At 36.9% G+C, this 17,358-nt stretch overlaps 1 protein-coding gene and 1 long non-coding RNA gene across 2 annotated transcripts; both read left to right on the forward strand.

Annotated features, from left to right (window-relative positions):
• The first annotated feature begins 1,678 nt into the window (after positions 1–1,678).
• Positions 1,679–5,423, forward strand: LOC147483877 (uncharacterized). The gene is made up of 2 exons (XR_015206285.1): positions 1,679–2,210; positions 5,006–5,423. It is a non-coding gene; the product is annotated as an uncharacterized LOC147483877 (long non-coding RNA).
• A 5,082-nt stretch (positions 5,424–10,505) lies between these two features.
• LOC147483878 (uncharacterized) lies at positions 10,506–12,125 on the forward strand. The gene is made up of 2 exons (XM_086579666.1): positions 10,506–11,019; positions 11,101–12,125. Exons 1-2 carry the CDS (start codon positions 10,506–10,508, stop codon positions 12,123–12,125), a joined length of 1,539 nt encoding a protein of 512 aa, XP_086435792.1.
• Positions 12,126–17,358: the final 5,233 nt, after the last annotated feature.

Genomic DNA, 17,358 nt, shown 5'->3' on the forward strand with positions numbered 1-17,358 from the left:
ACCGCATCCGTAGTCTTTGCTTCGCTCTATGAAGTTCTTTATTGAGTTGACGCACAATAAAGCCAGAGTCACATTGCGTTACTTTTGCACGAAGGTCTACCGTGAATTTGGGAAGCCGACTCCATTTATGAACCAAATTCCTTGCAAGTTCTTGGTTAGCAAGAGTCTCCTTATTAGATATGGATAAAAACTTAACAACCCTTGTAAGCCCACTTTTCTTCTGTTGCTCTCTCCTCTCGTGTTCCTCTACGTCGATCTGGAAATCAGGTTTAAGCCAATTCTTTAGAACATTCAGCACTCCAAAATCTAACAACTTCGGTTGAAGCAGTCTGTCTGAAAGAACTCGCTTTAAAAGTGGCAGCTTCTCGAGTTTGTTTACACCAGGCTTAGACTGTTTATGTAATTCTGCATCTTCTTCCGTCGCGACTCTAAGCCTTTCCATGAACTTCTCCAGAACCAAATTCATTTTAGCAGAAGTCTTCTCATACAAACCAGGTTCTTTTGTTTTTGACTTTGAATTTAACAACGGAACCGGACGTCCCTGATTAGTGGTACAAATCTTCTTTACAAGGCTCGTGACTATTTTGTCAGTATCACGATCTAATGACATATCGTCCAAGTCCATCATTAATGGTTCTATGTCTTTATCGCGGTATGGATTGTCTTCTCCGTTGTCCATATCTGCTACCTATTTGGGTGTTAACTCAACAATGAGAAAATCTAAGAAGGCGAAAAAGATTTATGATGCAAAACCGTGATCTGACTAGAATTTATAGAGTGACTAGGAGTCCTTGTTGGCATGTAATATTGTAATACCTATTTATAATAGCCCAAGTCGGCAAGTCTATGACACCTCTTCATAGCTACCGTTTCTAATTCTAAGAGGAAGCTTGAAGGTGTAAACCTCCCTTCCTACCATAGTGTGCCCTGTTTGCAATAATTTCACCAATTTTCAAGGCTTGATGTTAATTATGTTGAACGTACTAGGTGACTAACAATGAAAAGTTGGAAGATTTCACTATTTGCACATTTTCTCCCACCTCAAGATTTCACTATTTGCACATTTTCTCCCACCTCTACTAAGTGTTCTAAAAAACGCTAGGCGGTAGTCGGGCGGTGGGAGAGCACCTAGGCCTTCTAGGCAGTGTCTAGACGGGCTAGGCACTAGGCAGTTTTTTTTTCCTAATATATATAGTAATACACACATATACTACAAGAAATGGAGAAGATTATTTACCATAACTCAAAAAATAAACACAAACAAAGATATTTATTACAAAAATGCGTAATAGTTGAGAAATATTGACTTAATATAAAAACATACTTTTTGTTATAGTGACATATAATTTACATTAGTCTTAACTCTTTTAAACTCATTCAAATCTTAAGCCTACACGGGCCTTTATTTTTCGACATTTAATCATTCCAAAAAAAAATGACTGGACCGCCTAGAGGCCGCCTAATCGGTCCACCTAGACCCGCCTAGTCAGTCCACTGATTTTTAAAACGATTAGGGCCTAGGCGAGTCGGTTGGGCACCACCTAGGCTGCCGCCTAGACCAATTTTTAGAACAGTGCCTCCACCACGATGTCCCGATGGTGAGTCCCTGTAGTTTACCAAGAAAAAAGGAAGCCCAAGTATATTTATCAAAAAAATGAAGCCCAAGTTTATTTACCGAAAAAAGGAAGCCCAAGTTCTCCAACAGTGCTCAGTTTGGGGTGGAAACTATCTTTTGATAAACGTCGTATCGATACTGTAAGAGTGAACTAGTGAAGTAGTGAACACATTAATTCTGGAATTGTAGGAAGAGACGAAGAGGGGAATAGTGGGTTGCCATGGGGAAGAGCCTTCCACCCGAGGTGGTAACCGAAATACTCTATTGGTTACCGGTCAAATACGTGTTTCAGTTCAAGTGTGTACCCAAAGACTGGCTACAATTACTAAAATACGATCCACATTTCATCGATTTACGTATCAACCATTCTATCCAAGAACAGCCCCGACAACATCATGCTTGTGCGTAAAGGTCCACTTTTACCACACTGAATCTACACCAACATCTAATAAGAATAACAATGCAATAAAAGAGTTGGGGTTTCAATCTTTTGAAGCATACACTTATCTACAAAGCTTTGTCTTCCCAAAGTTACCAATGGAATCAGCCAAGTCAGTCCCATCACTGGTATAAAAGAATGCAGAATAAAAGAGAGGTAATTTGAACTTTCCAGTATTTCAAGTTAGCAATTCATTTATGCATGTTCGTTATTTGGATGTCTTGGAGCTATTTTTTTTTTTTTGGTAAGCCTGTTTTAAATGAGATCAATAACTCTTTGATGCTGGCGGAGTTCGAGCCCCAGACCTCTGGTATCATCACCCAAAGGTCTTGGAGCTAATTTTATCCGTGCTACTACATATATACGTTATACAATGTCCATACAAACATATATGTGTATTTATATGTATAGATATATTAATGAAATTATCTGTTCCGGATCAACTGATATGTCAAAAATTGAAATTCTTGTATCTATGTTTGGATATTATATATCTCTCTGTTCATGCTTTTTTTTTTGTTGACATTGACTACAGGAAGTTAAGTTTATAAGAGGGTCAATATCTTATGGTGGTGTAGAGGAATAAAAAACCTTTCTAATGAGGAATTATTTTGAAATTACGGAAATCTAGTAAAAGGCTGGTCCATAAGTTTCAATAAGGTACTTAGAAAAGTAAAACACAATAAGCTATAGAGAAATACTCACCTCATGAATGTTGTAATATCTAAAATGGAGTAAGGAATGATATAACTGGACAACATAATTTGGAACAATCAAGTAGACAGCAATGGCTACTCCAACAGGTCACAAAGGGTTTGATAATGCTCCTCCAGTTAGGATCTACTCCTGCTTCATGAGTCATGTGCATCTCTTTAGTAGGACACTGTGTCATACCATACTGACCATTGGAGTTGAACAATTTTTACTCCTCTATAGTGGGGTGGTGATGTGCACCTCTTTAATAGATTTTTTTTTTTTGTTGAAGGCGTAAATCATGCACATATTCTCATATTTTTCTTTTTTCTTTTGAAAAAAGGGTAATAGGGTTAGGCTGACCCTTAGACCTGCATTAGAATCTCATATAAGCCTTGCCGTTAACATCATTAGCAACAAGATCTGCTAATGTACAGCCGAGAGGAGGGCCGTTACATATAAATCATTCTTCCATGGAAGTAGTTAGTCTAGCTAAATAATCAGTACTCATGTTTACTTCCCTATATACATGACAAAACCTGACATCTAGTAATAGTGCAGCTATGTTTCTTATAAACACAACAAGATTACAACAATACCAGATTACAACAATACCATGGTGCCTCCTCCAGCCCTTTTAGAATGTGCATTGCCCCCTTTGAGAATCCGAGCACACATGGATCTTGTGTAGGTTATTCTTAAGACATATGGAGAGACCTACCTCATAGCCTTCAGTTCTTGGTATAAAACAGACCTTCTGTGGTCCACCACCTGTGTAGGTGAAGATCACCCTTCCTTCGCTAGCAATTTTTTTTTTTTTTTTTGCAAAGGGGTAATTTATAATGAATAAGAAAGTTACAGAAATTAAAAGATAAAGTTCACATTTACCTCATATGTGGACATGTGGTCATGGACGCTGTTCAATGTAGCAAAGCCAGCAAGGCTTAGGTAATATATCAACTGTGCTATGCACAAGATTGTCAATAGTCAAGCTGTGGACCATATGCTTGTCCATGGGAGTTGTCTTCTAAAATGCCTTGTAATGTTGGGGTTTGATATTCCATTTAAATCTTCTCGGATTTGTTTCTGGACAACTAACTTTATCTTAAAGATGTCAATACATTTTACATTGTCGTAGAGACTTACATTGATGTGCAATAAAGTGCCACATTCAGGTTGTTGATAGTTTTAATCTGTATTGCCACTTGCATGTCTTTGTAGAAAAACCTTCAGCGGTTTGTCTATATTTCTCTAGGGGTTTGCCTGCACGGCTGCAGATGCTACAGCACTAAGAAACACTTGTTATTTTTTTTTATTCTTTTGTATATATTTAATTTTTTAGATTTGAATGTTGCAAGTCTGTTTTTGGTATATTCACTGTTTGAGCTACTTTTGTGTTAGATATTGAACTAGTATATACCTGTGCTTCTTGGCACAATTGAATTAGGGGTTACTGCAGAGGTTGTACTCAAACTTCCGGTATCACCAGTGAAGTTGTTTTGTTCACATTCAAAATTATTAGTAGAATCAGATAGCTTGTGGGGGCTTCCTTTATGTTTTCCAGCAGCACAGCTGCTGGGTTAAATTTAAGAATGAATGGAATCATCCGATTGTATTGAGACGAAACGTCAGGCAGAGTGGAACATAAGCTATGCGATGCATTGTTGTATATGAATACAAGCAATCCTTTGGGTTTGTCAGGCACCCTTTCTTGTCACCATTGATTATATATACAGCTTTTCTAAATTTGGTTGATGGATTTATGTTTGGAAGAAAGCTTAATAAGGTGGTGTGGTCTACTCCGCTACTTATTTAGAGCTTTTGGGTAATTTACTTAATAGAATGTATCAGCTAATCAAACTTCTTGGCTATACGGGTTTTCCCCTTTCTCATGACCTTTTGCATATTTTCGTTTTTGCTTGGAGAAGTTGAGGTGAATGTTCATTTCTAGTTTTCTACCGTGAAATTGCAACTACACATCTGTGAAACACAAACATAAAAGCTATACCTTCATTGACCTGAGAAAGTTACTTGTCTGTAATCATGCTTAGGTGTTAGATACATCGGAAATATCATGGATAGGAAAGAACTACCAGCTGGTGCTATAAAAAACGGATAAAATATGTCGTAGGAAAAGAAAGACAGCCAGTACAGCTCATATGTGAACCCTAAATACCTTTCTCTTTCTCTGTCTTATATTTTAGTTTGAATTTGCTTATTGCTTTGTTAGGCCTGTTGACACCGACTTTTTCTCTCAGATTGCTAGACTTTCATGCAGAAATGTGAAGAGACCACTGATGCTGTTGAGAATGAGAACATCGAGGAAAATGCTGCTGCTGAACTTTTTGAGTGTTAGTCAATAAGATTGATGGAAGAATTTAAACTTGAGGAGATTGTTGCAGTTACCTGTTCTGCATACATTCTGAAGGATGAAAGCTATGCATTCAGTTGCTTTTTGTTTGTTTGCTCAAGTAGGCCAATAACCTCTGCTTGAGCTTGAATTGCTTTGAATTACATACCGCAAAACTGTCCAGCATACATACGTTATAGGCAATTCTGTAAAAGAAAGTCGTGGTAGGCTTTTCTGAAATATTGTTTAAATTTAGTCCGAACCATTGAAGTGGTAAATCCTTTATTTAGACATGAATTGCATGTGACATCTTTGCACTTCAAAAAGTATGATGCTTACAGTCTTACAGTAATCTAGGTCATTCCATAAGTCTTAGTAAATTTGCATACAGAGGTTATAGTTGAAAGGAGGTTGGTTTGTCCTCACGTCTCGCACTATCCTACAAATCTGAGAATGTTCCTAGTGGAGCGTGGGATGTCTTTCCATAGACCAATGCTCGCTTTCCTGTTTTCCTGTCCGATAAGGGTTTTCACTTTTCACATCATAGTATCAGTTTTACACATTGTAGTATCGTCTACTGGGTAATGTGTTCGCTTGGCTTTCAAATATGGTCCCTTGTTTAGTTATTCTTCTTTGATCGAAATGAAAAATATCAGTAAATTTTATTGCAAACACAATCTTTTTATTTTTGCTCTTACAGATTTTTGGCGATTGAACAATGAGCTTATCCTTATCTTAGAAACATAATAAGATATAGTTCCCCGTTCATGTATATAATAATACAAGTATGTAACGACCCCGGTGGATGATATTTCCCTTTCTTTACAACAAAAAAAGACACCACCTTACTTTTAAAGTAGGACATATTGAAGACTTAGACAGATAAATTTAGTGGTGACATCTTGTCAGAGAACATAGTAATTCTAGTCCTTAGTTTCGCGATACCTCTATTTTATTCCTCACCAAAGTACCAAACACAGGTTATTATTTAATCAGCATTACCACCAGGAACTCTTTTTAGTACAAGTAATTAAGTAACAGGTAAAGGCGTAAAGCGTTCTAGTAATTCGGTCCGTTGTGGTAAAAGTAGTATTTCATGGAATGGTCATGGAGAATGAAAGTTACCAGAGCGAATTAATCTTTCCTCTTTCAACAAGTTCAACATGGATTTGCAATGACTTCCTTCGTTGATATGCAGGGAAGAAGTTTACTCACACTTAACTTCAAACCTTACGTTTAACTATTAAATGTCATGCTTCTCTGCTGTACGTAAATGGATCTGTTATGATGCACAAATCCAATGCCAGAATTAATTGTCAATATCATGGAGACTCAATATCATGCATATCCTTGTTGGGCATGATGAAAGTTTCCTAGGACTATTTCCAGTTTCTTCAATTTTGTTCACGAGAGATAACTTTACATCATTAGCCATAATGTCATTTGAGATGTTGGAGGAAATTGATGAACAAATTTCCTATTCTATTTGGTGCACAACGTTACCTTTAATATAACACAAGTATGGACAAGAGTGAATGTGGCAGCAGCTTAAATGGCAATGTAAAGGACTCTACCGAGGAATGGAATGATATCTTCACGAAAACAAGAAAGAACTTTATTGAGTCGGAAGTTATTCGAGCTTTCACTTGTACTACCATCTATGCAGTTTGGAAGGAGAGAAATTCAAGGAAGTTCAAAGGTAAAGCTCATGCTGCTTTAACTGTAGCAAATGATATATTGAAGAAGATGAAACTTTACTTTCAGCAGATTTTAAAAGAAGTGAGAGATTCTCCAGAAGCCCGAATTCTACTAGAAAGTTTGGGGATTTCTTCCGATTACAAGCAAAGGGCGTCTGAGTTTTATGGTTGGACAAAGCCACCAATAGGATACATGAAGCTCAACGCTAGTTGTGGAGGTTTGATTAGAGATCACCTAGGCCAGCCGGTTCTCACCTTTAATGGGAGTGTTGGAACTCGTTCAGTTATTAGCTAATGCCCGTGCCTTCAGCACGGATTTCATAAAGAGGCATCCTCGATAGTGTGATATAAAATTACGCATTCATTCTTTAATGCATAGTGAATTAATGTATTCCTGAAGAATAAGCATGTCGTAACTTTCTATGGTAACTAATAATCAAGGGTAGTCTCGACCAAACGAACATCTCAACAAAAGCAGACGGACACATGGAACACATGAATGATGGATGACTCTAAATTCTAAAATACTTTCGATAATTGTTGTTGGATAAATTCCAAAATCCTTTTTTGAAGTTATATACTAAAATAAGAACAATTGTCATTCTATAAACAAATAGGATTTATAGAGATTCCAACCTATATTAACTTCGTAATCTCAAGTGCATTTTACCCCTAACACCTCTTTTACTATTACATGAAGAATTTCCTGAAATCGAGGTATACTGAACAACAATACCTTTTCGTTCAAATTACATGACTTAGGAAGTAGGACAGTTGCTCTGTTTACTTTTCTAAATAGATAAGAAAACTAAATGCTTTCAATTTTTGCTATCAATGCACTTACATAAGCTTGGAGTTGATGGCAGACCAAGGAGGCAAGGACATTCTTCTTGACCCATTCTAACTTGTATAGCTCTCTTGTAATCTGACTTCACTATAGTTTATTTCATGCTAATCTAAGCTGTTGTCATGCCAACTTCTAAACCTTTTGAACTCCGGCCAGTATAGCAGATCTAGCATTTGTACTACCACAATAGATGAAGTCAGTCTCTACATTGTTTTTCCTAATAATAACCCCCTCCATGCCCAGTTCCAATTGCAATCATTGAGCTATTCTGCATTTAGCTTTCGAGTTTCTTTAGGTGATCTAGCCCAATTGCATTGAATATTGGTTGTCTTGATCTACTTCAATTGTATATACAAACCCAGTCAATTGTATATATACTATAGAATAAAACCATAGTTCTAGATTCCCTAGTTTGGTGGTTATATCCTAAAAGCTACTATCTAGCATATACTTTGTATTTTGGTTATTAAATGCTAAAATGTCGTATAAATATTAACATACATCTAAAATACTTTAAAATCCGTGCCTCTCAGCTACAGTCCTGCAATAGTGTTTTAATATTTTTTTTATGTATCTCTCAATAATTTCTCCACTTTTTATGACGTTTTTGCCCCTATACCTTATGGTTATTTACCTAATGTAATCCTATCCTATTCTAAGACTTATCAACAATAGCTGTCAACACAGTTGCAAACGTGCATATAGCACGTGCCTTTTACTACTACTTGTAATGATTATGAAAAGTGGAACTTAAAGAACTCCTTAGAATATGCAAATAATAGAATAATACAAAAAAAAAACCCCCTTTGGGTGAGGTAGATTGATCATACTTATAGTTTAAGGATTTGATTTTGCCTTTAAACCCTAAGTTCTGCTTGCTTCGGAAGTGCTTAAAGTCCAACTAAAACTACCAAGTTCATTTAATATAACATTACCCCTAGATGAAAATTAGGGTCCCCCAAATGCACACAAAAAAAACACGGTCAACCCAAATTGACTTTTTTTTTTGTGTGTGTACTTAAGGGGGAGACCCTAATTTCCTCATCTAGTAAGGGAGAAATCGTAATTGGCTCATCTAGTGGGGGTGGGGTAATACTAGTTAACCCAAATATAAACCCTTGGTATGGTCAAACATTAACTCATTCCAGGTAAAGATAAGCAATTGGATAAAACAGTACCAGTGCATGTAGTGGGTCCCAATAAAATGAAACAAAATGTAGTAATCAATGTCTTAATTTGTCCTGGTAATGACCGCTATTTGAATTCATTCTAGAAAGATCACACTTCAAATCCCATTGATTGCATTTGGAACCTGTATCCATCAATATATATATATATATAACAAATCAATGTATTAAAGGATGTTAACAAATGCGTAAAAGAAGAAAATTTCCGAGAGTAATAATGTAATGCAAAATCAGTAAAATAATTGAGAGATGCAAACCATAATTACGTACAAAAGTAGGTGCCAGAATATAGAATAAGATTATACTTTGTTCTCAAACTCATTTACCTACATTGATTTGCAAAGGAAAAAAAAAAACAAAAAAAAAAGAGTAAATTTGATTCGAGGACGCAATAGATTATCATGTGCACAGCACATGCATAATGCTACAACTAGAGTTTATCTTTTATTCTATTTATATTTTAAATTCTTAGTTAATTAGAATTAGACTAGCTTCTATTTTAGTTTCCCAAGTTCTATTATGATTAGGATTTGTTAACTAGTTATCTATATAAGCAGATGTAAACTTTAAGATTTTTAGACTTGATTTATTATTAGATTGAATTTATGAAATTCGTTTTTATTCGTTAAACCCTAGTTTTGGGTATTTTTATACATTGTGTATCTATTGTTCTTGCTCCCGCGACAAAGATACATCAAATTGGTATCAGAGCCCAGCAACTTTCTTGGTTATTTTGCTATGGCAAATTAAGAACGAGGTCGTGGTAGACCCTCTGGAGTTAATACAAGGCTGAATCGAGTAGAAGACGCAATTTTGGATATGCAAACGATGATGCAGAATCAGAAAGGCAAATCAAAAGCAATTGAAGTTGAGCAGACTTTAGAGATTGAAAAGGTAGCAGACGACAACTTACCTGCCCACGACTCCAATCTTGATACTGACTCCGCCAATTCCTCAAGCTCCTCACGCCCTCAACTCTCGCATCGTCGCCATCATACACCCTCACGCCATAACTCTTTAGCTTTAACTTCCCACTCTAAAGTTGTCGTTTTAGGTGTTTCTCACAACCCCACACAGCAACAATTAGACATTCGCCATAGAGAGGAATCACCTTTGACCCCATCATCTCCTATTCGAAAAGATCGGCGTCATCTTCCTCCTATTATTCATTTTCAAGGCAAGGCCTTGGAATCTCCGATCTATTATCAACATAGAGGTGGTGATAGAAATCTCCAACCATCGTTTCGAGTTCGCAATGAGACACACAAAGGTGGTTTGCTACCAACAACTCACTATCTTCAGGGTCGACATACGTCTCCTACTTATCAGCATCGTGGTTTGACTCCATCCCGAGAAAGACGAAGAGAAACAGTTAAACAAAATGTGCACCATAATGCATGTAATTTAGATATTAATAGTTTATTCCGCATTTTAGAGAAGAATCAGATGGGTGATATTAAATTAGACGTGCCTTAATTTAATGGAAAATTATAGCCTGATGCTTTTGTTGACTGGTTAAATAAGATTGAAAAAGTTTTTTATTATAATTTTTTTGAGAATCCTAAGTGTGTTAAATTAGTTGCGACTAAATTAATGGGCTATGCACTTGTTTGGTGGGATGAACTTCAATTGACTCGTGCTAAATTGGGTTACAATAAGATTACTACATGGGATAAGATGCGCCGAGAGTTGAAAAAAAAATTTATTCCTCATGACTATGAAAGGGATTTATTCATGCGCCTCCAAAACTTGAAACAAAGGCTTCAAAGTGTGGCTGGGTATACTGAGGAGTTTCTTTTGTTGTGCACACGGGCTGATTTGTCTGAATCCGTCGATAAAAAAGTTGGGCGTTATTTGAATGGGTTGCACAAACCATTTCAAGAGGCATTAGCTTTCAAAGATGTTTATGATATGTCCGATGCTATTAAATATGCTCTCAAAGATGAAGATTTGCTTCGCTTATCCCTTTCAACTACTGCTAGTGCCACTTTTACCCATGTTCCTTCGTCATCCAAACCTCCTCCTACCAGAGTGGGTCCAATGACATGCTATGAGTGTAAGGAAATTGGACATGTTCGTAGTGACTGTCCTAAACGCAAACGCGTGGGTTTAACACAGGATGAAGAAAATCTCACCCATCCGGAAGAAGACGTCACTGAGATTGATGGCTTTTTAACTTATGCAGATTCCAGTTGTCCCCAATTGATTGTTTGCCGTTCTTTCGTTACTCCAGTTATTAAGCATGATCCTACGTCATGACTTCATCATAATATCTTCCGTACTCGCTGCACTTCGAATGGCATGTTGTGTAATGTTATCATTGACAGCGGTTCCAGTGATAATATTGTTTCTAAAGATATGGTGGACAAGCTGAAACTCAAGGATGAGCCACATCCTGAACCTTACATTATTTCTTGGTTACAGGATGGTGCCATAGTCAAGGTTACTCGCCATTGTCTAGTTTCTTTCTTCATTGGTCCTAAATACAAGGATGATGTTTGGTGTTCTGTTGCACCCATGGACGCATGCCACTTGTTACTTGGTCGTCCCTGGCAATATGATCTCCTTGTTACTCATAATGGGCATGAGAACACTTATACTTTCACTTCTGGTGGCAAGAAAATTGTTTTGGCACCACTGACTCCATTTCGTCCACCTTCTCAGCCATGCCCACTAGTGAAACCAGGTTTTCTAGCAGACGGACATCATTACGGTATGTTTCTTGCTCTGACTGCGTCATTTCTTGCAAACCCTACTACTATACCATATGTGTTACAACCAATGCTAGATTCATATTCTGATGTTTGTACTGAGCCTGCTAATGGAGGATTGTCCCCTTTACGAGATATCCAACATGCTATTGATCTTATTCCTGGAGCTCCCTTCCCTAACTTACCACATTATCGCATGGCTCCTTCTGAACACGCCGAGTTACAGAGGCAAGTTACTGAGTTATTAACTAAGGGATTTGTTAGAGAGAGTATGTCCCCTTGTGCTGTGCCATCTTTACTTACTCCTAAGAAAGATGGGAGTTGGAGGATATGTGTTGATAGCAGGGCTATTAACAAAATCACTATGAAATATCGTTTTCCCATTCCACGCCTTGAGGATATGCTTGATTCATTGCATGGTGCTAAGGTGTTTTCCAAGCTTGATTTGCGATCTGGATTTCATCACATTCGTATCCGCCTTGGAGATAATGGAAAACTTCCTTTAAAACAAAAGATGGTTTATATGAGTGGTTGGTCATGCCCTTTGGTCTTTCTAATGCTCCTTCTTCCTTCATGTGTCTTATGACTCAAGTTTTGAAGCCTTATTTGAATAAATTTTGTATTGTCTACTTTGATGATATTTTGATTTACAGTTCTTCTGAGTCTGAACATATCAAGCATATTGAGATTCTTTTGGGTGTTTTTCGTACTGAGAAGCTTTATTTACAACTTAAGAAATGTTCTTTTTCATGGTTGACTCTGTGGTATTTTTGGGTTTTGAGGTTTTTGCCGATGGTATTTGTGTTGATGATTCCAAAGTCCAGGCTATTATTGAGTGGCATGTTCCTTCTACAGTGACTCAGGTTCGTTGTTTTCATGGGTTAACTTCTTTCTATAGAAGGTCCATTCATAATTTCAGCAGTATTATGGCTCCTTTAACTGCTTTGACGTGTGAGAAAGCTTTCAAATAGAATCCTGAAGCTAATGAGGCATTTGACTTGATTAAGAAGAAGTTGACTTCTACTCCTGTTTTATTTTTGCTAGATTTCACTCAACTCTTTGAGGTAACATGTGATGCTTGTAAGTACAGCATTGGTGCTGTTTTGAGCCAAAATGGCAAGCCGGTTGCTTTCTATAGTGAGAAACTTACTGATGCTAAATTGAATTATTCTACATATGACTTGGAGTACTATGCAGTTGTCCAAGCTGTACGACATTGGCATCATTATCTTATTCATCGTGAATTCCTCATAAAGTCTGACCATGAAGCTCTTCGTTATCTTAATACTCAGAAGGATGTTAGTACTCGAAAGTGTGTGGAACTCTTTCTTGTAGAAATATACTTTCCACACTTTCCACTTAATCGAAGTCTTGATGCTTTGAGTCATCGTTCGCATCTCTTGGTTACTCTCCGTACCTCTTTGTTTGGTTTTGATGAGTTACGCGAATTATATGCTCAGGATGCCTATTTTGGTCCTATTCATGCCTACTGTTTAGTACATCATGGTGTATCTGGTGAATTTTTTCCCCATGATGGTTTCATATTTCAGGGTTCACAGCTTTGTATTCCCGTTTCTTCCCTCCGTGATCAGATTATGATTGAAATGCATGCTGGGGGGTTGAGTGGTTACTTTGGGATCATAAAGACTATTGCCTCTATCAAGGAGAAGTACTTTTGGCCTACTATGCGTAGAGATATTAACCGGTTTATTGAGCGATGTTATGTGTGCCAGACAGCGAAAGGTAAGCACACTAATGCTGGTTTGTATACTCCACTTCCGATTCCCGACAAACCTTGGGTTGATGTCTCCATGGATTTTATGTTGGGTTTACCACGTTCTACACACGGAAATGATTCTATTTTTGTGGTTGTGGATCGTTTCTCCAAGATGGCTCATTTCATTCCCTGCACTTGTACTACAGATGTTGCACAGGTTGCTCATTTATACTTCCGTGAGATAGTTCGTTTGCATGGTTTATCTCACACTATCACTTCTGACAGAGATGTCAAGTTTACTAGCTATTTTTGGAAAACATTATGGAAGCTTTTTAAGAGTAAGCTCCAATTTTCTACCGCTTTCCACCCACAGACTGATGGGCAGACTGAGATTGTAAATCGTGTAGATCATAGTGTTGTTCCTGCTACTGCTACAGATCGGATTGAAACTATCATTGATGTTTCTACTACTACGACTCGCCAGGGTACTTATGATCGTTATTTGGTGAAGTGGTGTGACCATCCATTCTCAGAAAATTCATGAATTTCTGATGTTGCATTTCAACTCATGGATCCTACTTTCTACCAGAAGTACAAGGACTTAATCTCGAGGACGAGCTCTTCTCAAGCTGGGGGGATTGATGCGAGGACGCAATAGATTATCATGTGCACAACACATGCATAATGCTACAGCTAGAGTTTATCTTTTATTATATTTCTATTTTAAATCCTTAGTTAATTAGAATTAGACTAGCTTCTATTTTAGTTTCCCAAGTTCTATTATGATTAGGATTTGTTAACTAGTTCTCTATATAAGCAGATGAAAACCTTAAGATTTTCAGACTTGATTTATTATTAGATTGAATTTATGAAATTCGTTTTTTATTCATTAAACCCTAGTTTTGGGTATTTTTATACATTGTGTATCTATTGTTCTTGCTTCAACGACAAAGATACGTCAAAATTAGATAACCCCCCATTGAAATAAACAAAATAAAAGTTCGAATAAAATGGAAGAATAAACTTACTTGGAGGCGAAATCAAACATATGCCTTCGGAATGATTGAACCTGTATCAATAAAAAAAATATAAACATAAGCCAAGACAATGAGAACGAAAGGGAAACCAAAGAGTTTTCTTCGAAAGCAGGTTTTAGTAAGAAGAAGTAAGAGGCGAAAGGAGAACAAATTGCCTCCTTCGTTTTGTTGAGAACTGATGGGTGGAGAAGAGAGAACCAAAGGTTTCTTCCAAGGGTTTCAAATTAATATCCCAATTAATTTCTAATCAAATTAAAATTGTGGTTGGAGCACTATAGCGCATATTCTTGCTGATGGGGTTTCCGAAGCTAAAAATTTGAATAGGTGAGGGAAAACCACATTATAAACAACATCTAAAGAAGAATAATAGAAAAGAGGGGGTTCGAGTAGTAGCATTAATTTATGATATCATCAAGTTTTGTGCTGGCCATCCACCATGATATATCTATGATTCAAACACTACAATAATTCAAATAATAAGTAAAACATGAAAGTGTGAAGGTAGAGTATTTTGGATTGCTTACAACAGCTTATTGAAGCATGAACTTGGTCATCAGGAAATGCAAGACTAACAAATAAACTGTCCAATGGAGGAAACTAAACCTCGGCAAAGTGTTTTCCTGTCAACATGTATGAAATTAACTTAGAACTAATAACTAAAGAAGCACTTTTAAATTGTTAGCAATTCACCGCATTCCTAAAATAAGTGTTGGTATGAAAAGATGAAATATCAAAGTAGTGGCTTAATTGATCTAAAACAACATCTAATCTCTAACAGAAACCCGTCTAACGATAGTACCATTCAAGCACTATGATACCAAATTCAAAGCAAACAAACAATATATGTCATCAGGAGATAACAATAGCTAAAGAAGGAACACGAACCATTTAATAACCCATCATACGGTGAAACCAATAACCTTGAAAGTTTAAACATGATGACTATTGAAAGTCTTGAACAATTAAAATAATTTTGATCAGAACAAAGACCATACATATCCACAAAAGAGAAAGAAACATGCATACCAAGTAGTGGTTATATTTCATGGGATAAAGATCCCCAAGATCGATGATTTGAGTAAGCAATACTAACATCAAATTGTAAAACCAATCAGGGAAAGAAACTCAGAAAACAAAATAGAAAATGTAATTTATAATGGAACTAATCACACAATTTAAAATAATAAATAATGGAAATAATAACCTGTTATATACAAAAGTTCCACTCCAGATGGTGAAAGACTGTTGGAGAGCTGCGCCAGGGCATGGATAGTCGTTTCATGTGAGAGAGTTTAGAGAGCATGAGAGATGAGAGGCTGGGAGACCATGAGAGATGAAAGGGAGACTGCACTTAGGTTGAGAGTTCATGCGCAACTACAAAAATGGAACAAAAGAACGGATGGGAAGAGATTTTAGATTAGATCAGGAGATGAGGAGTTGCCTACTTCTTTTTTTATTTGTTTTAGAGAGACGAATGGTTTTAATCGTGAACTTTAAATCTTATTGTGTTAATTTAATGCCATTTAATCATCTAATCTTGCTCAGCATTTGGTAACCCTAAATTTATACCCTCCTTAGATTGAATCTCTAGCGTTAGGTTCTCACCCTTGATTATAGAGAGAGAGACGTACTAATGGTGATTTGAGAAAGATAGAGTTCGAAAGAGAGGAAGAGCGGTAAAGAGCGTAGGGAGACGAAGGGTTTTTGAAATTTGGGATAATTGTTTCGAAATATTTATTATGCCTAATTAATGATTAATAATTAATAAGGGGACTTTTTAATTCTACAATCGCTGCTAATTTCTAATCTTGCACACACTCACTATTGCGTCAGATCATGACCTTTGATTTATCCACCCTTGGATGGAATCCCAATTGTAGGCTATCAAGACCGCCCTGTTTTGTTATGTAGACTAGGGTATGCTTGTGCCTACACGACCATGAACCTCAACACGCCTGTGGCTACCCGACAACTTCGTCGCGCCGGTATGAAGGCCGATAATTGCCCATTATCCATAAGCCCAATAGCATCAATTGGGCCAACCAATTGTGCAATACCATGTCAAATTTGGAGGCCCAACAATTTATAAGCCCAGCCGCAATTGTTGACTTTTGGCTGATTTTTGGATAGATCCCATGGTATTGATTGCACTTAACAAAATTGCACAAACCCTCAAAACACTTGGATCTGCCAAGTCATATTTTGGTGAGAATGATTACTGATAAGCATCCAAAACTGTAATATTAAACCCCAAGAGACATAGCATTTTTGTCAATTATGTGTTTAATAATCATGAAATAATTATATTTTCATATTTTTGCAAGTTTTCGCAGTTAACGTGAATATAATAATAAAACATGCATCGAAGTACGGGAATACTGGAATTCTTGAAGTCTTCCCACTCAGCCCTAGTGAAGCCCAACAAAGCCTGACTAGAGCATAAGTTTCCAAAGGAACAAAACTAGTGCATAACGGGTCCATATGTAAAAAGCAGCAAACTTCCGAAGCTCACATCTTTCAAACTTGGACGCTGACTTCGGCTAGTGAACTGCTAGAAGCGACCGAGGCTTAATTTAACTTTAAACAAAAGATGTAAGTTATAAAAATGCCAAAATCGGCGCCGCCACTGGACACACCACGTGGACCCACTCTGTTGGCCCAAAAGGCATGATGAGTCAGCATAGGCAGGTGGCAAGCGATGGTGTCAATTTTGTGCCACCTTGCAAAAGGAAAAGACACGAACCAATTCAATGTTTTAAATTAAATTGGGCAAAAGGACAAAACATAAGGTTTGGTTTATTATGGTACAAACAGACAAAAAACCAAATGAAATCATATGAAAACAAAACTTTGTATTTCAATGTTTTGAAGGTATCAAATTGAATAGGTACAAAACAATTAATAAGGAAGGGATTCACGAGGGGAGACCAGGAGATATATATAGGGGACCTTACCTTTGTTAGACCTCTCTCCAGTTTTTTAGTTTAGTTTTGGCTCATTACTTAGTTAGTTTTAGTTTATAGTCTGTAACTTTCATTCCAGTACGTAGTTTACATTCCGTCATT

The sequence above is a fragment of the Coptis chinensis genome, chromosome 8 (assembly GCF_015680905.1).
Source record: "Coptis chinensis isolate HL-2020 chromosome 8, ASM1568090v1, whole genome shotgun sequence".
Lineage (NCBI taxonomy): Eukaryota > Viridiplantae > Streptophyta > Magnoliopsida > Ranunculales > Ranunculaceae > Coptis > Coptis chinensis.